At 35.1% G+C, this 22,384-nt stretch overlaps 1 protein-coding gene across 4 annotated transcripts; it reads left to right on the top strand.

Annotated features, from left to right (window-relative positions):
- LOC18595007 (zinc finger CCCH domain-containing protein 37) lies at positions 8,085–16,896 on the top strand. 4 transcript variants are annotated; one of them, XM_007022739.2, is made up of 12 exons: positions 8,085–8,427; positions 9,281–9,528; positions 11,446–11,505; positions 11,602–11,679; positions 11,767–11,829; positions 11,926–12,120; positions 13,980–14,017; positions 14,107–14,153; positions 14,301–14,455; positions 15,674–15,727; positions 16,003–16,140; positions 16,320–16,515. In XM_007022739.2, exons 1-12 carry the CDS (start codon positions 8,235–8,237, stop codon positions 16,413–16,415), a joined length of 1,365 nt encoding a protein of 454 aa, XP_007022801.1. In that variant the 5' UTR covers positions 8,085–8,234; the 3' UTR covers positions 16,416–16,515. The 4 variants fall into 4 exon arrangements, with proteins under 4 accessions (XP_007022801.1, XP_017980656.1, XP_007022800.1 ...); XM_018125167.1 differs by having other exon boundaries at positions 8,088–8,427; positions 11,788–11,829; positions 16,348–16,896; XM_007022738.2 differs by having other exon boundaries at positions 8,088–8,427; positions 16,348–16,896.

Genomic DNA, 22,384 nt, shown 5'->3' with positions numbered 1-22,384 from the left:
TTAACCTTACATGTGGCCAACCATACTCCATGGTATATATATGCATGTGTTGGCTTTCTTTCCAGTTGTAATTCATCCAAAAACCTTTCTTTGTACCCTTTTACCATACATGATATCAACCTTTTGTCACTTTGTTCTTATCCTTTATCTTTGTCATTATTTATCACAGGTGGGGTCCCACATATTCTCCACCTAAATTACACCTTTTGCATGCATTCATTTGCATGTAATAGTAACCTCACGTGTAATTTTCCATCCTTCCACACAACCTCATTTTCTTGGCTAGTTAATTTCACTTCCTTCACATTTACATGTGACCAAAAATTTTACTATCTAAATAATATAATATAATATAAATGAATAAAATATTATTTTATGCATGATATCCAATATTTGTATTTTTGTATCCCCCACTTAGACTTAACCTGTCCCTCACATGATACAACCCGTTCCAGCATAAAAATTATTTTAATATTATTTTATTTTGAAAATTTTCACTTACATTCTCAAGTTTCAAAGTGTCTTACTTTGCCTTGGTTCACTTCCAAATCACCATTGAACGTCATTAATAATAAAATATTATTGTTTTTTCACGTATAAAATCTTTTATTCTAAAATATTCATTTCACCCTTCGCCACACTTTAGCACTTAAATTAACTTCAATTGACCTTCGTCTTATCGATAAGGTCATATAGGCTATTGTACCAAAGAACAGGGTGTTACAAGGTATCGTTCAGTAACCGCACTATTAATTAGTTTTATAACACACTTGACATTGAAGGTGATGAGTACGACTAATTCTTGAATGGTCCTATCTGTCACGACCCGGAACCTCCCTCAGGCCCATGACAATCACCGCGACGTCCCGATTGACACTCATTATCCAAAATGCCAACCGGAACCCTGCAAGGCTTACATATCAATTTCTTTCCATTCTTGTGAGCAACCATTGTTAAATATCGAGTTTTTAGAGAATATATACTATTTTAGATAAAAAACAATCAAAATAAAATTTTTGCCACGCAGGGGTATTTTGGTCAATTTTTTCTTAAAAATTTCGAAACTGGCTAAAACGTAATATACAAGTACAAAACACATAATTCATATTCAAAATGAGTTTAAAAGTCTAAAATCTTCATTTAAAACGAAATTACGGTTATTTGAATATAATAAGAAAATAAAAGAAATATTAAGGAAAATATTCTATTTTCTTATAAAACAATATTTATAGAGTTATACGTGAATAATTTTTATAGCGTAAAAGCTAAATAAATTTATACATACTGAAATACAGTAAGCCAAAATATTTAATTTAATTTACAATAACAAGAGGGCCCCCGAATAAACAAAAGTAAAGAGGACTGTGAACCTACGGTTTGGAAAATGCAGATCCAATGGTAGTCCTCGATGAGATCAGCTATCTACAGTCTATACTGAACCTGAAATGGGTGGAAAGGAGTTGGGTGAGATTTTGCAATCCCAATGAGTAAACAGACATTATCATAAATATCTAAAGGCGAGTAAAATGGAGGCAAGTTTAAACAACAAATTTCAACCCATTTCATAATGTTTTCAATTTATTTCTTAAACCATAAAATATTTGTAATTTACCAAAACAGTTGTTAAGGCTTATGTCTTTTATTAAAACAAGGCTCAAGCCAAAACTAATCCTCGGGGATACCTTGGCCGAGGCATCTAACCGAGTCCGCCAAGGGTGTTAAAATATTCACACGTGAAACACATTTTTATTTTTAAAACCAGCCGTCCCTTGGCGTTGGCCGAGTTACACATTCACGTGGGGGTTCGACGTGAAGTGAGCTCTAATACTACCCCGGGAGTTACCCTCCTCGCCTCTACAACCGGAGTAACTATATAACTGGGTTTACCGTGCCCCTCTAATAGGCAGTCCACGGAAACCCGTCACTGCAGTGACTAACCCACCAATTTTAATAAAATTTCGACAGTATAACGTGGCTTTTATTTATTTATCCAGCCTGCATAGTAAAACAACTTACATAAATTTCCCAATGCATTCACAAAATATAGCCACATATACTCATTTCTCATAAGCCATTCCTAGGAAAATATATATTTTTCAAGTCAATTTGTAGCCTCCAATTACTCAATTTCATAATCAATACAATATATTTTTATTTGTCACATTTATTCCTAAAACATCAAAAATCCCGTTTTAATCTCGTTCTCATTTCATAAAATACATAAAGGGCATTTAAAATAAACTCTAGATAATTTACAATAATAATAAGTTTACTCACCGTTTGTACAAACTAAAAGCTTTCTAAGCGCCCCGATCACTACTCGTCGGGTACGACTTCTTTGCCTTTTCCGGAAGGCTCTCCTCCTAGACACATTACAAAAATTTACACAATTCATCACATTGATGCTAAATCACTATATAATTAACTTAAATCCTATACTAATGCATGGTATGAAATGCAATAGCCTAAAACGGCTTAAACGCGGTATTAACCTATTTTTGGCACTTTGCCCGATAAATTGCTAACGCGCTCCATTTTAGCTCTAAATCATCCCATTCTCTCTCCAACATTTCTAACCATTAAATATCAGCCAATAACCTTCTAAAAACAACAAAATCAGCTCACTCCCTTCCTTGGAAAATTCGGCCAAAAATGGGACATTAACTCGGTTAATTTTCTACTTTGTTTTTCTATCACGTTTAATCGTTTTTCATCATTTTCTCTTCATTTCCCTTAGAATAAAATCAATTCATCATCATTGTACAGCATTGAGCATCCAGCCAAGAGTGGGTATTGTGAAAATTTAATGATTTCTTGCCCAATTTAATTTCTAAACACATTTAACTAACTAAAACTATCAATTTAAATAAAATCAAAAGCTAAAAATTTCAATTTCTCTCCCTAGAATTTCGTCCAGCCCTAGATATCACTTTTTGATCTCTCTCCCCAAGCATGCTTAATGGAAATAAAGGCATAGGAAAGGAAAAAATCAAGCTAAAATCGAAAAAAATCTTACCGTTAGACGCGTAAAACGGTCGAAAACCGCGAATTTCTCTTTGAATTTTCTTGTTTCTCTTGGGTTTTTCTTTTTTTCTTCCTTTCCTCTCTATTTCCTCTCTTCTTCTTCCTTATGGCCGGCCAGCACTCAAAATTTGGGTTTAAATGGGCTGACTTTTCATTAAAAATATATTATATCATTAAAAATGCCACGTGTCACTTTCCCATTTGCCCATTTTTAAAATTTCATCCATTTGTTTCCAAATTTTTCACCATACACTTGTCTCATATATTCATAGCTTAGATAAAAATCTCAGACTTATCCAAAGTCTCGGTGGAGTAATTTTTGAAAATTACACTTTTACCCCCGTAAAAGTCAAAAATTACATTTTTGCCCCAAAAGCTAAAAAATTGCCATTAGACATATTTTTCATCCCTTATACTCTTACCATTCTCCAATTTGTCAAATTGATCTAAATTCTCTCAAAATCTCAAATTTTTGGCAAAATTACGATTTTTCCCCTACACCCCAAAAATCACCAGAATTAAACTTTTTCACTTCCTATCATTAAATTATACTCCAAATAGTTAATCTTGCTCAAAAATTTCACTCCATGATCAAATATTATCTTAGGTGGCAAAATAACGATTTTGGCCCTTGAATATCAAAATTTCTAATTTTACCCCAAATGAACCCTCGAACTCCGAACAATCATTTTTAATCATTCCTGGACTATAAAATATTAAATTTCATCATACAATTCCTATTTGAACTAGTTCGAGGTTAAATCAATTTAAGTGTACCGTTAGGTACAATATTGGGTTTCGTCTATTCTTAGGTGCTTTTCTAGCGTAATAACATGCTACTCAATGCATGTATGTCATAACATGTATTTATAGGGTCGGGTTTTACACTATCGATCTGGATGAGGTTCTTGGATCACTTGGCATCTTAGGTACAAGATGGAAATTGCACAAAGGTGTTCCAATATCTTTTAAAGCCAATGCCATGGATAGTGATAATAAAGTTTGGTACCATTTTTAAACGGCAAAAATTTTTTCAATCAAACATTTGAGTGATGTCACAAAATAAAAGGTAGTCTTCATATAAGCAATTGTGACAGGGAAATCCATTGACACAGGGGATTTAATGTTCACTCTTACATTTAATATTTGTTTCCTTGTCTCAACGTTGGCACAGAGTCCTATCTCTTTTATTCTTTTTCTTTTAGCCCTTTTGTTTTCTCTTCATCAGAAATTGCTCTTTCACCAATAATGTTTGTAACATAATTAGCTTTGATAGTGGACTTGTTCTTCCAGCACCAATCATGCCATATAATCTTCCATCATCATCATTTGCAAAACACATCCCAATTTGTCTGGGTGTTTGAACAGAGATCGATGCATTTGCGACAGCAGAATGTTGAACAGATCCAGAGGCAATTGTATCAAATACACATGCAAAACCATGAGCAGATGCATATGCATAAGTAGATGCAATGTTGGATGCATGGGTTGATGCAAAAGCAGAAGCTAAACCAGATGCAATAGCAAAAGCAGATGCAACAAATATAAAGGCAGAAGCATGAGTTGGTTGTTTCCTCTTCCATCTTCATTTTTATGTAGATGTAGAGGCATGGGGTGTTGTTGATGTACCTTCATCCATATTTGTTTACCTCTACTACTATTATGGTAGGAAAAAAAAAAGGCTTTATTGTTAAGGTTAAGGCAAACAAGGAAGGTTTTACAATTTCTAAATCCTAAAAAATAAAATTACCTCATTGGTCTTGGAAGGACAAGCTCTTCTATTGTGCCCTTCACCATGACATAGTTGGCATGTCATGATCATACCTTTCCTTGACATTTTATGGGCCTAAGTGCTCTTTTTGGGCTCATTAAGATATTTTCTTCTACTAGTTTTGGGCTTTCTAAGCAACTTTTTATATGCTAGTGGTTGCACTAAGTCTTCAATTTATGATATTGGCCAATCCTTCATACTGGGCATAGGCTACAAGGCATTACCGTAAGCTACCATATAAACATCCTTGTGGTACCAACTAGATGCAAAATCTTCTACATTTCCCCTTAAGACTCTGATTGCACAGATTACATGTGCACATGGCATTCTAAACAATTTGTACCTCTTACAAGAACAAATCTTTTTTGCTAAATTTACTATGAACTTGTCTTCACTCAACTATATCTCATACCCAACATCTCCATTGAATGCAACCTCACGCTTAGAAGCAACTGTACCATTGTTCTCAATAATCTTCCATATATTGGGCCCAAGACCACCTCTCCACTTAATACATTCTTTTTTCTTCTTAATAATTGTCATCATCGTTTTTTTCATAATTTCTGTGAAAAGAGAAATTATTAGCTCCCATTTAACTTCCAACAATGTCCCATTGAACGCTTTACATTCGTTGTTGTCAACAAAGTCGCATATACTATCAATTAGTAAGAATGCTCTACACCATTGTTGTGTTGGAGCTCTAAATATGTCTTTTGCTACCATGTCATTCATGTTAACAAACTTCTTTATGTTATTTTCAAAAATCCTGATAATTATCGATATAGCTATTTACCAAAACCATTTTCTCATTTCTAAACCTCTATGCCCCTTTTTAACCCAATTCACATATACATGCCTTACAAAATATCTATGTTCAACATTTAGAAGCAACTCTTCAATTATTTTGTCAAGACCCTAGCAATAAAATAGAATAATCTGAAATAAATACTAATATATATAATTGAATACTAAATTAAAGAAACTAAAAAAGTGGTTTACCTTTTGTTGGTCTGTCATGATTGTCCAGCCAATGCTATTTCCAGTGTTCATATATGATTAAGCAGCTCAATATACCATCTCTATGAAGGTGTGTTCTCACCCTCAACCAATGCCTAAGCTACTAGACACATTTCATTGTTTTCATATGTGCTGACAGCACAAAACAACTCACCCTGTGTTAAGCTCTTCAACCAGCATCCATCTAACCCCCAAAAACTCTTACAACCATTCTCCATACCTTTCTCCAATGCCTTAAAACAAATGTAAAATCTCTAGAATGCAGGTGGAGAGCTAGGTGTTGTTCCGTGCACAACCATCTTCACTGTACTACCTTTATTCATCTATCTAATGACATTTGCATACTCTCATAGATGACCAAACTCCTCCCAATAATTGCTAACCACCCTATCAACCACTACCTTTTTTGCTCTTCTTATCATGCTGGCATTCACCCATAAGTCATTCTTTGACCTAATTTGATCTTGTATATTTGTGACCTTAATGAAATGATCTCTTACGATCTTCTCTGTGTATAGATCAGTTAAGACAAATTGTGTCATCCTAATATTTTTAAACAATTAGTTACAGTCATATATATCCCTAAAAGTCCTCACTTGGAAAGATCGCAATCTCTTATCAAAAGTTTCGTATATTACCGAAGGACAATTGGGAGCAATACACTTTCCCCTAACAAAGTTTTTTTTTAGGCTAAACAATCTCCCTATTACTCCTAATAGACATTAATAAAATAGCATGCTTAAACTGTTGAGAATTCTCAAACAACGTGCTTAGTTCAATGAAAGGGGGACTTAATGAAAGGTTATACATAGGAAACCTACTTCTCATTTTAGTAGCATCATCAAACATGTCCTCATCGCTGACAATGCCTCCAAACTCATCAGAGTCATAGTACTCACTATGAATTCCCTCATCTTCATCCCCTTCATTGATGGACTAAATCCATACCCAACCACATTTACAAAACTAAGGAGTCCTTTATCTACTTTTCATCCTTACTGCCACTCAATTACTCTTCAACATTTACAAAAATAAGCCTTTCCAACCTTTTTTTTCTCCTTTTCATCAACGAATATAGGCTTATCTATGGCATGCTCGATATAAATCTTTATTAGACCATGATCTAGCATTTATCCTATCATATCCAAAGCGTTATCATCATCGACAACTGCTTTAAGACCATTAGCAAGTGTGCACCCAAGCTTTAAATAATGAATCTCTTTAATGTTTTGATAACCAGCGTTTGCACAATTGCTTAATAACTCAAAATAACTAACTTTGTCTAGGTCAGATGTGAAGTCTTCCACTGAACCATTGATATACTTGAGGTTTCTCCCTCCCCCAACAAAACCATTATCATAATGAAACCTTATGATGCATAATTGATCATCCATTCTGTTGAAACTATAAAAACTGTCTCAATTTAACAATTTTATTGAACATGACATGTAACAACATCATTTTTTCACCATGGCATGTAACATCATTTTATTGACTTGGCATGTAACAACAACTTGCTACATGCCATAACCAGTTATCACAGAGAAGCTACATGCCATTTACAAAATTTATTGCACACCATGTGGAAAAATTATTCAATCTACCCTTACTTGTGGTAAATATTAAACATAAAAAATGAAAATACAGGGCATATCTAACTATTTTTGATTTAGCAAACGGTGACAAGATGACGACAATGAAAACCCATAAACAAACAACGCTTGATAAGCTAACGATGATGGATACCTAGCTGGATGGTGAGACAATGGTAAGGGAAAATGATCAAAGATGAGAGGTGGATTGCAGAAGAAAGGAAGTAGAGCATGGATGAATTGGCTCGATGATGAGAAAACTAAAATGGTGGAAAATTTTAACCCATGAGAGTAATCAAAGAGGGAAAAGTAGAGTCGTTTTTATTTAGACAAAATGGCGTCATTAGCCAAGAATCCAATTCATTTGCCACGTTAGATGCAAAAATTCAAATCAACGTCCATGTCATGTGTGTCATATACGTTTCACACGCCTCTCCCTTTAACTCTTAATTATAAAAAATAAAAAATGTTTAGATCTTAATTGTTACAATTGAAATGCTTGGTCTTAACTAAAAAAGTGACCAAATGTTTAACCCAATTTGAACATTAAGCCTAAAAAAGTAATTGGCGTGGTCATGCCATGTCGGTGACCAAAATGTTAGGTAATTCAAATTGAGGATAAAAAATTCGAACACAGTACGGGTTGTTCTTAACTGGTTTTTTTTAATAAAAGTGTAAAAATCCACCCAAAATAAAATAAAAGAGGGCTCATTGGCTGCCCGCCGTCGTCACTGCTGTTTCCGGTTGGATAACTGTCTATCTCTAATTTATCAGTGAGAGTGAGCAGAGCAAGTTGGAATTTGTGAATCAGGGTTCGTCTCTCTCGCCGAATGGCTAACCAATTGTATGGATACACGCCTAGATACTCGAGCCCATCACCTACCGCCTCTCTCTCCTCCACTCTCCAGCGTTATCTGGACTCCGAGACCACGCCTCATTCGCATTTGCTTCACCACCTCCAGCCCTGGCCTCCAGGTGCCGACGTCCCTTCCTCGGCCGGGCCCATCAAACGCCCCTCTGAAGGTAACCAAACTTCCTTCAGATTATAACTACTGCTTCCTTTAGATTCACATGCGTAAATCTGATCCTCGGTTTCAAGTGTCTCATATTGTGTTTGAATGTCTTACTTGAAATGAAACTACCTTCTTTGCCGTAATTCATTCAAATATTGATGTTCATGCTATTCCATTTCTAAGGATGATCTTTTCAATAACCTTCACTTCACTTTCAAACTTTAGAGTGACTCTTTTTCTCTCTAGATTCACCCCAGTACATGGTGCCATCATACTCAAACCCAACCACTTAACTATAATGTCAGTCTGCATGTTTGTGTTGCTCGACCATTGGAGATGGGAGCAATGATGACATTAATTGACCTTAAGCTTATAGCATTTGTACTTTCGGCTGTATATCATTCTACCTGTTACTACTTTATATATTCTAAGCGACATGTCACTACTCTTCACATGGGTGAGTGCATACACATGCTTAACTGGGTAACCTAGTGTGTGATCTAATGCTATGTGGGAACCCATAGGCTATCAGATTGCATCAGCTTGTTCAAAAGTTGTCCTGATTTTATTTTCTTCTTTAAAAATATTGTAAGTCATCTGGATCTTAATTTAACTGTTAAGAACGTTGAGTATCTCCAAATGATTCCAATTGTCTTTGTATGTAGTCTAACTACCTATCTAGTGTTTAGTAATCTTTTTGAATCCGAAGATTATAAGTATTTATAATTTTTTTCATACTGTTATTTGGTATATAATTCCCAAACTACTATTTCTTCTTTGTATAAAAGCACTTTTTATGTCAAACTTATATTAGTAATGTATATATTTTCTGTTTTCGTGTATATAACTACTATGTATTATAGTGCTCTACCATCAGAATGTTTTGGATGCCCATAACACAATTGGGCAAACTGAAGCTTGGTATTCTACTAGCTCTTTAGTCAAGCGACCTAGATTGGAGAGTGCAAGCAATTTACCTATATATCCACAGAGGCCAGGAGAGAAGGATTGTGCTCATTATATGCTCACAAGAACCTGTAAATTTGGAGATAGCTGCAAGTTTGACCATCCTATTTGGGTTCCTGAAGGTGGAATCCCAGATTGGAAAGAGGTGACCGTTTATTGCCATCTTTTACACCAATGATAATGAAACTTATTAGACTCTGCCTCTAGAAATTACTTTTGTTTTGGTACAATATAAGCATTACTATTTGATGAAATTAATCCTTGGCTTTTATATATTATGCATTTTTTTATAGTAATAGGCAAAGTACTATTACATTCTTGCTATATATCACCTTTAAAACATATGATTGCTGCCTTTATGCATAGATAAACATAGGTATGAGGGTAGTCTGGGTATATATTTATTTTTACCTATGTTTTTAAAAGATTTCACACTACTATAGTTTGATGATTGCATGTTTTATAAAGTTAAATAACTGAAAGTAACCAAGTATCAGAGAAGTGGTCCACTTTTCCAGAGATGGTTCCAAAATTAGCCGTTTGAAAATTCATTCTCTCCTTGAATTTGTACATTCTTGTTATTGTTATAGTTTAATAATTATTATATAGAGATGTCATTTATTAATATCATAGTAATCTGATTTCGTGTTCCTTATTTGGAACTCTTAACACATTCTTGGGCTTTTAAGAGGAAAGCATCTGAAATAGTCAACCTCCTTTACCCATTTATTTGAACATTTTCATAGTGTGATGTTATGATCCTTTCGATATGGGTAAGTTGATACTGAGGCTTAATTTTGTTAACTTGGGTTTTAGTGTAATTAAATGGCAAGGTTTTGTGTGAATATGGACTTAATGATCTTGTATTCATGTCATCATTTGTGGGCATGGTTCTAAGTGTTTTAGGAGGATTCTGGCTTGGCTTGCCCATTAGAATAGCTCTACATGAAATTTTAAAATAAAAATTTTTGGATTGAATATAACTCTGGAGATTAAACAGGGTCTAATAGATTTGCTTCTATGGCAAGATATAAATTACATAATGGGCTGGTTTTGTAAGATAGAAAATTAGATGCTAATACATTTATCTTTAAAAAAGCAGTATGGATGATACATCTATTATAATGTTTTTCAATCACAACGAATTGGGAATTTCATTATCTACTGAAAGTGTACAAAATTGAAATATAGCTAAATTGTCATCCTCCTACAGCATCAACTATGTGACTAATGTATTTCACCCATGTCTGATCAAAATATATTTAAACACAGATATGCTTGAGTGTTTGTTTTTCTTTCCCTCCAACTTTGCTTGAATAAGGGTATAGAAGACAGCAAGTTACGTTTGGCAGCTCTTCTTGGGCATGAGCATAGGAGTCACTGTTCTGGGGGACTGCTATTAAGAACAGCCTAGAATGATGATTTGCAGAAAACAGGCTTCTCCTTAGGGCCCTGACTCAAGAACCTCTGGGAGTCTTTTTTTATGGAAGTTGAGACATTTTCTGACCTTGGCCTAATGAAAACATTGTGGTAAAAAGGCATAAATCTCGTATATTCTAGTGATTGGTGTGCATCTGTGCTTGCATAGGAATGTGTCCACGGCTCTCAGTCTGTCTTGCTAGATGGGTTCAATGTACTGGATGGAGAGATTGACACATCCAGCGATTATTGATATGCTTTTCCAGTTGTTTGTCTAAGTTTGATGGGCTATCTGATAGTAGCTTCTGGTTCTAAATTTCTGAGTGGATTCCATTAATATCTACACCTATGTCACCTCGTTATTTGTTTCCTATGTGTACATTTAAATATAGGGTTGGTTGAATTATTTTTTGTTTTACTTGCATACCTTTTTGGACAAGTGTTACATAGTTGTTCCAATTAAAGAGACATGGATTTTGTGTTGTTAGTTTACCTTTTATTTAGTTGTTTCTCTGTTATTTGGACATATCAATGAGCTTAGAACTCATGTTGGTTTCCCTTTATTAGAAATTCTATCTTGATATGGCAAAAAGGAAAGTCTGCATTGTTATGATACAGTTTGAGTTGCTGCTTGTTTGTTTAGGTTCCACTCGCTACTACTAGTGAATCCCTGCCTGAGAGAGCGGGAGAGCCAGATTGTCCTGTAAGCAGTGATTTGTACCATTTTTTATGCTTTTAATTTATTTGTTAAGTTAAATTGAGCAACATATTCTGTTTTTTTGCCTATTTGATTTTGCAGTATTTTCTGAAAACCCAAAGATGCAAGTTTGGTTCAAAGTGCAAGTTCAATCATCCAAAAGATAAATTGGCTATTTCTGTATGTGCTAGTCATCCAGGGTTTCCCTACTTTGCAGTTGTTTTCATTTTTTTACCCTTTATGACAATGTCATGATTCATTTGTCAGGGTGCTTTTGAAAATATACAGGTAGCTGTCTTACCAGAGAGACCATCTGAGCCCTCATGTTCTGTAAGATACATATCTACTACCCATTTATTTCTTCTTGTATCACTAGTACCAACTTGAGATATTAAATTTGTCATCCTTCATCTTATATTTTGTCAGTTCTATGTGAAGACTGGAAAATGTAAATTTGGTGCAACCTGCAAATTCCACCACCCAAAAGATATCCAAATAGCATCATCTGGGCAAGACAATGCCAGAGGTGAGCAGCCTGAAATAGTCACTAAGACTGGGGGTGCAACTGCAGATGTTAAGCCTGCACTATTTCATAACTCCAAAGGACTTCCTATAAGACCGGTAATGTGTGTGTCTTTTTTTTTTTAAAATAAATAGATGGTGGATCAGACTTACAGTGTTCCATGTGCATTATATAATACATGAAATGATTGAATAATTCACAGTTCAGTTTGTTTAGTTAATCTCTCTATAGTATTATGTGTATGAACATGTTCCCCCCTTTGTTTTGCCTCTTGTTGTCCTTTTTTATGATGTGTGTTCTCTTTGGGGCAGTTAAGAATTGTGAGTTTAGATGAAAACACTAATCACTACTTTATATCAATGCTTTCATAAATGGATCGGCAAGAGAACTGGAGGAGTTGATTATCGTTTTGACTGGGCAGTTCACAGAAGTCGACAAAGAGGTCAACATCCATTATAATTCTCATGACCCTTATATCAAAGCTTTCATAAATGGATCGGCTAGATAACTGGAGTAGATTATCGGTTCAATCGATTTGACGAGGCAGTTCACAGAAGTCGACAAAGAGGTCAACATCTGTTATAATTCTCATGACCCTTGTATATTATAATGCACCTTGCCCCACTTGAACAACTATCCTTTTCTCTAATAAAATACACAAGTTGTTAAAAGCTGGCTTCCATTCACGGAGCTTTTAAGGCAACCATTCCCAGTCCCAACAGCAGAAACTGAGCCCCTGTTCTTTTTATTTTAGGCACCTTTTGTCACACCAGCGCGGGGGGGGGCAGGGGGGAGGGGGGGTGGCCCTTTCCATTGCACTGAGGCTGTGGTTGCCCCACTGGAGCATTAAGGATCCAATTAATTATTGGGGGCAACCAGGGCCAAAATATTCTCATCACTGAGGCCATACAGATTGAACATTTCAGAAGCTTCTAGAGACTGGCGCCTAGGTAAGGCAATTGAGGTTGCTCTTGCTATAATTCAAGGGCCGTCAGCAGAAATGTCGTGAGGGGTAGTTAAGGTCACCGCCTTAGTGTGCTAAACGGGGATTAATCCCATTTCTTCTTAACCAATCATATACGATAATCTCAATTTCTTCTTGCTTTCATGACATTCTTCAAGTTAACCAAATGGTAATAGAAAGCAAGAAGTCTTCGAAGAGTGACATGCTAATGCAACAAAGGGAAACAACAAAGATGCCGCTGACCTGATGTAACTTAGGGCTGCTGGGAGATGCTGTCCATGGAGAGTGGGAATTGAAATTTTTGAAAGCAAAACTCAAATTTTGAAGAAAAGAAGGGCTAAGTTTCATGATTGAAAAACATTTTCTACATAATCTAGAAATCGATTGTGGGACTTGCGATGGGCTGGTGGCAGCTTTTTCTTTTATTTGACTGGAAAATAAAATTTGGGCTAGAAAGTCCCTAATTTGAAGCTTTTCATGAGTTCTTTGGTATCAATTTTTTCTATGTAGTTTGATGTTTGGTTGGATACATTTGATGTCAAATTTCTTTTGATGAGATATGAAAATTATAGAAATAAGAAATAGATCTTTTTGATGGAGGGCATTCTTTCAAGTTTTGGAAGAAGTTCAGTTCCACACCTAGATTAAGAAAACAAGATTTAATCAATTTTATGGGTTGCTTGTTTAGTTTCTTTTTATTGGACTTCGCTTGGTATTAGATGGACTTTTATTTCAATGGGCTTAAAAGCTAGGTTGATGAAGCTCCAGGTTATGTTTAACTTGGAGTTTAGGTTTTGATTATTGACATTTAGATATTTGAATTTGAGTATTTGAAACCTAAGATTTTAGTTAATACATTTTAGATTTCCAGGATATTTTGAGGGTTGTTTTCAGAATTTTTGTTCTAATATCTCCTTTTCTCTGATCTTTTATTATTAATTTGATGACATTGTGAATCTGGCTTAATGGATAAACTATGCTTGCTTCTGACAGGATGAAGTAGATTGTCCATTCTACCTTAAAACTGGCAGGTACTTAGCCTTGTGGCAAATTATTATTGAAAAATTATGGAGTATTATCCAAACTTCCAAAAGTTTCTAACTTACCTTTTGCATTTTAGTTGCAAGTATGGTTCTAGTTGCCGGTACAATCATCCTGACAGGAATGGTATGCTTAATACAGTGTTTGTTATATTTTTTTTTGAAAGTTGATACAGTGTTTGTTATATAAAAGATATAATAAACAGGATCTTAAATATCCAAATGTTGCATTCAGTACCTGTGCCTAACACTTCATTGCTGAGTTCTTGTGCAGCATTTAATCCACCTGCTGCAGTGCTAGGCCATTCCCTCGTAGCCTCTGCAAGTAATCTGAACATTGGAGTTGTTACTCCAGCTGCCTCTATATATCAAACGATTGACCCCAGATTAGGTCAGTCAACACTACTTGCTCAGCCAACGTTTCCAACGGTAAATGGAGATTTTTTATGGTTTCTGCATGTAACTTTTTCTGTTTCATGAAGTGAATTTCATCAGATATAGTTGATTGCCTTTTACCTCTCTCTTTCTCTCTCTCTCTCTCTCCTCCTTTTATATATATATATATTATTGACCGAAAGGTCTGTAGTTGGGGTAGGTAGTTGGGCGAGTTTAAATGGGTAAGGTTACAAATACCCATTTACTCATTTATGGCCCATTTAATTTATATTAGCATGTCCAACCCACTCATTACCCATTTGTATGGGAGATGCCCAACCTGCCCATTAAATCTCTATTTCTTTATGAAATTGTAATTTAAAAAACAAAATTTTTTTTAAAATTTGTTTAAGTGTTTTGATCTCAAAAATTTTACCACATTCAAAATGAATAAAAATGATCAGTTTTCTATGTTCTTTTTCTTTTCTTGTCCTCCCTCCTGACCACAAGCCAATCTACTGAATCTGGCTTGATGAGCCTAGATTTGGCCTTGCTTGATGATAATTTGGCTTTTCAGGACTAGATTAAGCCATGGCAAGCCTCTGATCTGGTTAGCTCCAACCGTGGGCTAGTTTTGGCCCTTGTGGTTTTGTACCAATTTCAGTTCTTTTTGGCATAGTTGAGGCAAGTTCTGCCCCATGGTGCCAAACTGTATAGCTGGTAAGATGAAGAAGAAAGAAAAGAAAAGAAAAAGGAAAAGAGGACTGAAAAAAAAAAAAAGAAAATAGTAAAAGGGATTTTTTTTTTTTGCAAAAATAAAAATTTGATGTTATAAATAAATTTTTAATTCTGGAAAAGTTATTACAAATTGAGCTTGAAGAATTTCTACCTATTAGGCTCCCATTGCAGCCCATTTATCACTTGCTTTTAAATGGGTTAAAAGGGTGTGCCTGCTCAATACCCATTTAATTGGGTTGGGTGTATAAGTTTATGGATGGGTTTGTGTAGGTAAAGGCGTCTCAATTTTCTCTCATGGTCTTCTGTAGTTCCAAGTTCTTGTAAGCTTGTTGACTGCCTTGGGCTGGTTGTGGATACTGTTTTGCTAAATTTGGAGTAATCTTTAGCTCAATCTTTGCTCGCAGGTTTTACAAAATATCTTTGTACGTTAAAACACAAAATCTTTTGCTTATTGGAAGTGCATTTTGCTTGATGTTTTAGAATTGTTATTGTTTGCTTAAATGCTGATGCATGTTGTCTGTTTACCTGTTGCAGCTGGGAGTGGCTCCAACTGTGTATCCTCAGAGACCTGGACAGACTGAATGTGAGGTGCGTATTTTGTGTTTTGAATTTCTAGCTGTGGCATATGCTGTTTTTTTATTATTATTTTGAAATGCATTGTTAAAATGTTCTTATTGCCATCATGATAGTTGTCATACAGTTGATATCATTTTACTTTAGAAGATGCAGCGCAATTCTTTAATGCTATAAAACGTCCAAGTTACCTTAGACAAACTGTTGGCTTACTTTGTGATGATACCTGCAACTTAGGAAGCAATACTCTTGGTGACTTTTTCCCCCCCTTTTATTTATTTACATTGCAGTACTATATGAAGACAGGGGATTGTAAGTTTGGGGATAGATGCAAGTTCCATCACCCCATTGATCGATCAGTGTCAAAAACCAAGCAAACATCTGAGCAGGCTGTTAAGCTCACTCTTGCGGGATTGCCTAGGAGAGAGGTAATATCTTTTTTCCAGATGGCTTTAGTGCTTGAATAAAATTTATGTTTTTTTTTTATTGGTGGTGCATCAGCATTTGTCTAGGATTTCTTCTTCAAGCATAAAAATTGTAGTGTTAGATGGTAAATTTTTTTGGCTGGGTACAATTATGCATATGTATATTCGTCTGTGCTACCAAGGTGATTGACTCATGGGATTACAATGAAGGGAGGTGTTCATTGTCCATACTACATGAAGACTGGAACATGCAAGTATGGTGCAACATGCAAATTTGATCACCCACCCCCTGGGGAGGTCATGGGAATTGCCACAGCACAAGGAACATCCACAACAGTTGGTGGGGAAGAGAAAGGGGAGATGGAAGAGGCTGAAACTGTGGAAACAAACACAGCAATGAGAAGCTGTTAAGAGTGTGAGTTAGGTGGTTTTATGGGGCTTTTCATGTGACCTTTGATTGCGTGATGCTCCATCAATCACCTTAGGATCAACAATGTGAGTATAATGCAAAATTTGGTTGGTTACGTTTTCGAAAAGCTTTCCTATGTTAGTAGTTCAAAGTTGTTTGTATTTATATTTGGACTATTAGATTTTGGGAAGTATTTATGCTGTTCCAGGTTGTAACTGTCAAGTATTAGATTGATTGAGGTTTTGAGAGTGTTCCATCATCCAAGCGGCTTGGTTGTTGAATGGATTGCTGGAGCCTGAAAGTGTTTTCAAATGTTTTGACCTTTTAGAAACCTTTCAAGGTTTTCCCTATGGAATTCGAGAGCTGGCTTTGGGTGTAGAAAGGGGTACGAGGATGAAAAGGTAGGTCTTGGGTGCAAAAACGACAGAGTTGCATATGCGAAGCTAAAAATGGGGTATGGCCGATGAAATGTCATATTAGTAGCTAATGTGCATATACAAGGACGAACGTTTTCTGTTATGCAAGAGCAAAATCCTTTTGAAGAAAAATGATATGCGATAAATGGGTGTTTTTTTTTTTTTTTTTTTTGTGGGGTGCGCCAGGCCCAAGCTGTAGTGCAACGCTTGGGCCACAAGAATCCCAGTAGCAAGCTACTGTAGATGGGTTCTCCCCCTAAAAAAATTAATTTAATATCATGTGGACCAATGCGATAAATGGGTGTAGCTTTGGATAATTTGATTTGGGTATTTCCTTGCTCTGGCCTCTTCGGAGGTGAGAAGAAAAATAATATATATATATATATATATATAAAGATAAAATAGAAGGAAAAATGAAAAAAATAATAGCAAAACAATTGCAAAAAATTAAAACTAATTTAGTTAAATTGAAAATCTGAAATCATAATATTAAATAGGTAGATTATTAAACTTAAAAACAAATGAGCTAAAAAGAATAGAAAAAGAAACAAAGAAAACATTGAAATGTTAAAAAATGGAAAAAGAATAAATAATAGATTAAAAAATGTTTGATGCATGTTTAAATTATAGTTAATAAAAATTATTTCACTTTTTTTTTAAATTACATTTTACTTTCATTTAAATTTTCATATATAATATTAAATTAGATATTTATTATTAATTATGTATATGTTTTCTCAAAATAAATAAATTGTTTTCTTGAATTACATAATTATCTTTCCTATTAACTGATTAATTCATTTTTATTTAAATTTAACTTTTAGGTACTCACATTTTATTTTTTAAATAAGTAAATTTAAAATGGAAAGGAAGGAAAAGGAAAAAAATAGAGAGATCTTTTTTTTTTCTTTTTTGAAAAAAGGGAAGAAATTATGCTATAAAATTTTTTAAAAAAGGAAACTAAAAAACAAAGAAAAACATATAAGAAATTCTAAGAAAAAAAATATAAGGCATATATATATAATTGAAAAGTACATATAAGAAATATATGACAAATATGTTTGGTTTATGCATTAAAATCTTAAGTTTTTATTTATTTCATATAATAATATATTTGTTATTTATGTATTTGTTTTAAGAAATGGTAAGTTTAACTAAACTTGCCAACAGGAGGTATATCTAACTTCGTGGTAAAAACATTTAAAGTCCCTTATCTCACAAACAAATTTTTCATGTAAGTACATGTTAATATTGGGCTTGTACTTGGGATGAGAATATTGGATTTACAGACTATGAGTGGATAGAGGGAGTGGCTTAAAATTATTTTTTTTTATGGTCTTTGTGTCAAGGGGTTTTTTCTTAACTCGTGTGACCTAACCTTTGCCTTACTCAAAGGCTCTTAGAAAGGCTAGTAGCCTACTCAATTAGAACAAATTAGGATTATTTAAAGCAAGCATAAGTGAGAAAGTAAGCTTTGGGAATAAAAAGTGAGCTTTTATTTCATATAAGTTTAATACATGAGTCATTCTCCTCAAATGAGGGGGCTCAAGGGGTACTTATAAGCCATAGACCCCTTGAAGTCGTTACAAGGCCATTCTTAACAACTAGATAGTGTTTTGAACCATGTTAGGCCCTCTTAACACGCTCTAGCCATTGTTCCCAACGGTAGGAAATGGCTACCCTGCAGGCCCAAGCTAGCTAATGCTTCATCTGCACCAAGCAGCTTGTCTGGGCACTCTAAGTGCCAGTGTGCCTGTAGGTCTGCTATGTTCCAGCCTGCCCTCGAGTGCCACTGCTTTCACACCACAGCGTTGTCTAGGCATCAAATCTGAATCTTAGCCCACATTGCTCATCCACCATCAAGCTAGCTTACCTACACTCGAGCCTTGGCCCTTTGCTATCAAGTTGGCCTGCCCTTCATCACAAAATGGGTGTGACACTTTCCCTTAACTATGTTGGCAACGCCCTCGTTCCCTAGTAAGCGTGGAATCACTCCACCAAGTCCTTGAGCTGCCATAAGGCCTAGGCAGGCTCCTAGATTGTCTCACTTGTTAATTGCCCTTTCCACTAGACTAAGTACTGGTGCTATGGTAGTTGGAACCTCTTCCTTAAACCCTCTCAACTAGGATCTCCTTAATCTCCTGGTCGTATGAGGCCTTTTGCTCTATAGGCTGCCTTTGGCTTTAACATCTGCTTAGGTCATTCGAGTTTGCATGATATGGATTCAGCATGTTGACATGGAAGATTGAATGGACCATAGGCTTGGGTGGCATTTCTAGCTTATAAGCTGTGTGGCCAACCTTTTTCATGATGTGGAAGGGCCCCTCATACCTCTTGGTCAACCTTTTGTGTAGCTTCTAGCTACGGAGAATTAGGTGAAGCTTGACTAGCACCAAGTTCCCCACATTGAAGCTTACATCCCGCCTATGCCTTTTTACCCATCTCTTGTATTTGAGGGTGGCATGCTCAAGGCTCACCCTAGCTAGGTCTCTTTGCTCATGCCAATCTTTGTCATATTTGAAAGCTACTAGTGTTAGCCTCGTATAGCTATTGTGTGAGACCTTGATCTTTATAGACTCATAGCTAGAAGTAGACGCAATATCACGAACTAGGGGTAATTTCGTCATTTCCTTAGTGAGCCCCTAAAGTATGCTTTCAAACATTATTAAGGCCTAAGTAGGCCTAAGGCATAAATGAATGATGAAATAAGGATAAAATGATGAAGGAAATAGAAATAATGATGACTTCCAAAGTAGGGGCAAAATGGTCATTTTTCATCTCGAGTCTAAATTTTTAAGTTTTCGTGAATTCGAGTATTTCTACACTATTATGGACTTTGTCTTAGTGTTAAAAGAGTAAAAAGATTGCACAAAGGATTGGAGGAAGACAAAGCCTACTTGTTAAGGGTATTTTCGTAATTTAAGTGGAGTTTGGATAAACTTTAGCTATAAATATCATTTTTCAGCAGCTTTTTCTTCTTCTTCCTCCCATCTCACGTTTCTTTCATCCTCCATGGAAGCTTGTTTTGAAATCTCCATAACTTCTCTCAAGTTAACTCCAATTTTCATGCTTTTGTGCACTTTTTCATAGAACTTTTTATGCTCTTTCACTCTCTCACTTTAAAACCCTTCAAAAGTCTTACTTCCATACTTCCTCTCACTAGCTAGGTGTTTTAGAGAGAGAAAGGGAGAGCTTTTATAATAGCTGGAAAATTTTGGGAAAGGAATTCAATTACAAAGCTACCAAGGTGAGTAGTGAATTAGATTTGATTTTTAAGTTATTAAAAATGGCTAGTGTATAGATTTGTGAATGTTTTGTAGTTGAGGATTATTTATTCATCTTTAGTGTGAGTAGAATAGTGAAAGTAAATAGCCGTTTAATGACAATTGGAAGCTAGTTAGGAATAACTAGTAGAACTGATTTAGGAGATAACTTTTAAAATTATGGTTATGTGAATTGAGTTGATTTGTGATGCTATTGTGTGTGATAAGTTCCAACGAGACCCCACATCTCCATTCGAAGCATCAGTGGAAGTTGGAGTCGATCTAAGATTTAACAAATACCAGTGAGTGAACTTGCATTTCAAAATATTTTGGGAAGTGCGTACATGTTTAAATAAATCATTTGAAAGTTTCATTTGTTTTTGCTTTTAAAAAAATATACTTGGGGAACAAACCCTTGATGAAATATTTCTATCTTGTGAAATGTGCAATATGAATAGTTCATGCGTTATCACATTATATTGATATGTATATTATGCTTTGGATGCTCCTTTTGTGTGAAAATGATGACCCAGCTATATGTGGTGTGAGTTTGCACATGAGCTGATGATGACCCAGCTATGTGCGGTGTGGGAGTGCACATGGGCTGATGATGACCCGGCTATGTGCGAGTAGGGAGTGCACATGAGTTTAGTGTGGAGGGATGGTATGCATGATGATGTATGTATATACATATATAAGTATATATGTTATAGAAAGTTTATAAAAATAATTGTGATTGTGTTGTATGTTGGCATTGTTAATTGCTCCCAAATTGCTTTTCATTTCAGCAAGAAAATGGCTTTTTGATGTAACAATACCACTTTTAACTAAATTGCTCTGTTTTTCGCTACAACGAGATTCATTTTTGCTGCAGCGAGAAACTCTTGGGTTGGGGGAGGGTTACACTAGCCTGGTTCTCGCTGCAGTGAGAATATATTCTGGTTACAGCGAGAAATTTCTTGAAGCTTCTCGCTGCAGCGAGATTCATTCTCGCTTCAGCGAGAAACTCTAGGGTGGTTTCAAAATTCTGGTGTAGTGCTTTCACTTTGACAAAGATTTTGACCACCTTTTGATCTGAACTGGGCAAAGTGGTAAACATCAAAGTTTTAGCCCAGCCTCTTAGCTTTCTAATGACCTAAAAATCATGTCAATTGAACTTTTGTAGTGGGAGATATGCTTGAAAAATCAAAGCATATGCAAACCAAGAATGCCTTTTTGCTGCAGCAAGAAAACCCTCTGTTTGTTTTTCATGCTTGGTGATTGCTGAAATTTTCATTCTATTCAAATTTATGGTTCATCATGGATCTTGTAACATTAAGGGATTAAACATTCAAAGTTTGAAATGAGTGGGTTTAACCAAAAAAAATTTGGACTAAATTGTTTGGTTTATTGTAAGTGCATTATGTTTTCTAAAACATTCATTGTTGTTGCTTGTTCCCTTCTTTTGTTCACTCACTGAGTTTATGCGGTCTGCCGACCCAACCTATAAAAATATCTATTTTAACTAAAACACTATATCCCTATGTGATTTGAAATTAAAATAGACTCATTAAGTTCAGGCTCTAATCTGGCTACATACGGCCTATAGGTATATTCCTATCCTATACGCAAATCAATTAATTTGATCATATGCTATCCCAATTTTAGTATACTCTAAACTTCCTTTCCCAAGTTTGCTTAGGTTCCTAGATCAATTTAATTGGTGATCAGGCAATCAAAAGCAGTAAGAACAAATTGGAATAAACAATTCAAATCCCATTAAAATAAGTAAGAAAGAGATTTAAAAATTTAGATTACATGTAAGTTCAATTGCAATCCTAGAAAAAGAAAATTTAGTCACTCATAATTGCAAAAACAAATAACATTATAATAAATTTAACCATTGAAAGTAACAACAAAATGTGTCCCCGACAACCAAAAACTTGTCAGTTAAAATCCTACTACGCAAGTATACGTATCGAATAGATAGTATATTAGCAAGCAAGGTATCGATCCCACAGGGAATTGATCTAAAACTTTACTAATTACTAAAATTAGAACAATTCAATCTTATCCAAACAATCAAAATTTATTAATTAACTAAAACTAATTAACTAAAATTAAAACCAACAAGAAAAATCGAAGTAATAATAACTTGAGAAAATATCAAATCAAACAAG

This window comes from Theobroma cacao, chromosome 7 (assembly GCF_000208745.1).
Source record: "Theobroma cacao cultivar B97-61/B2 chromosome 7, Criollo_cocoa_genome_V2, whole genome shotgun sequence".
NCBI classification, from domain to species: domain Eukaryota; kingdom Viridiplantae; phylum Streptophyta; class Magnoliopsida; order Malvales; family Malvaceae; genus Theobroma; species Theobroma cacao.
This window is presented reverse-complemented; position numbering and strand designations above follow the sequence as displayed.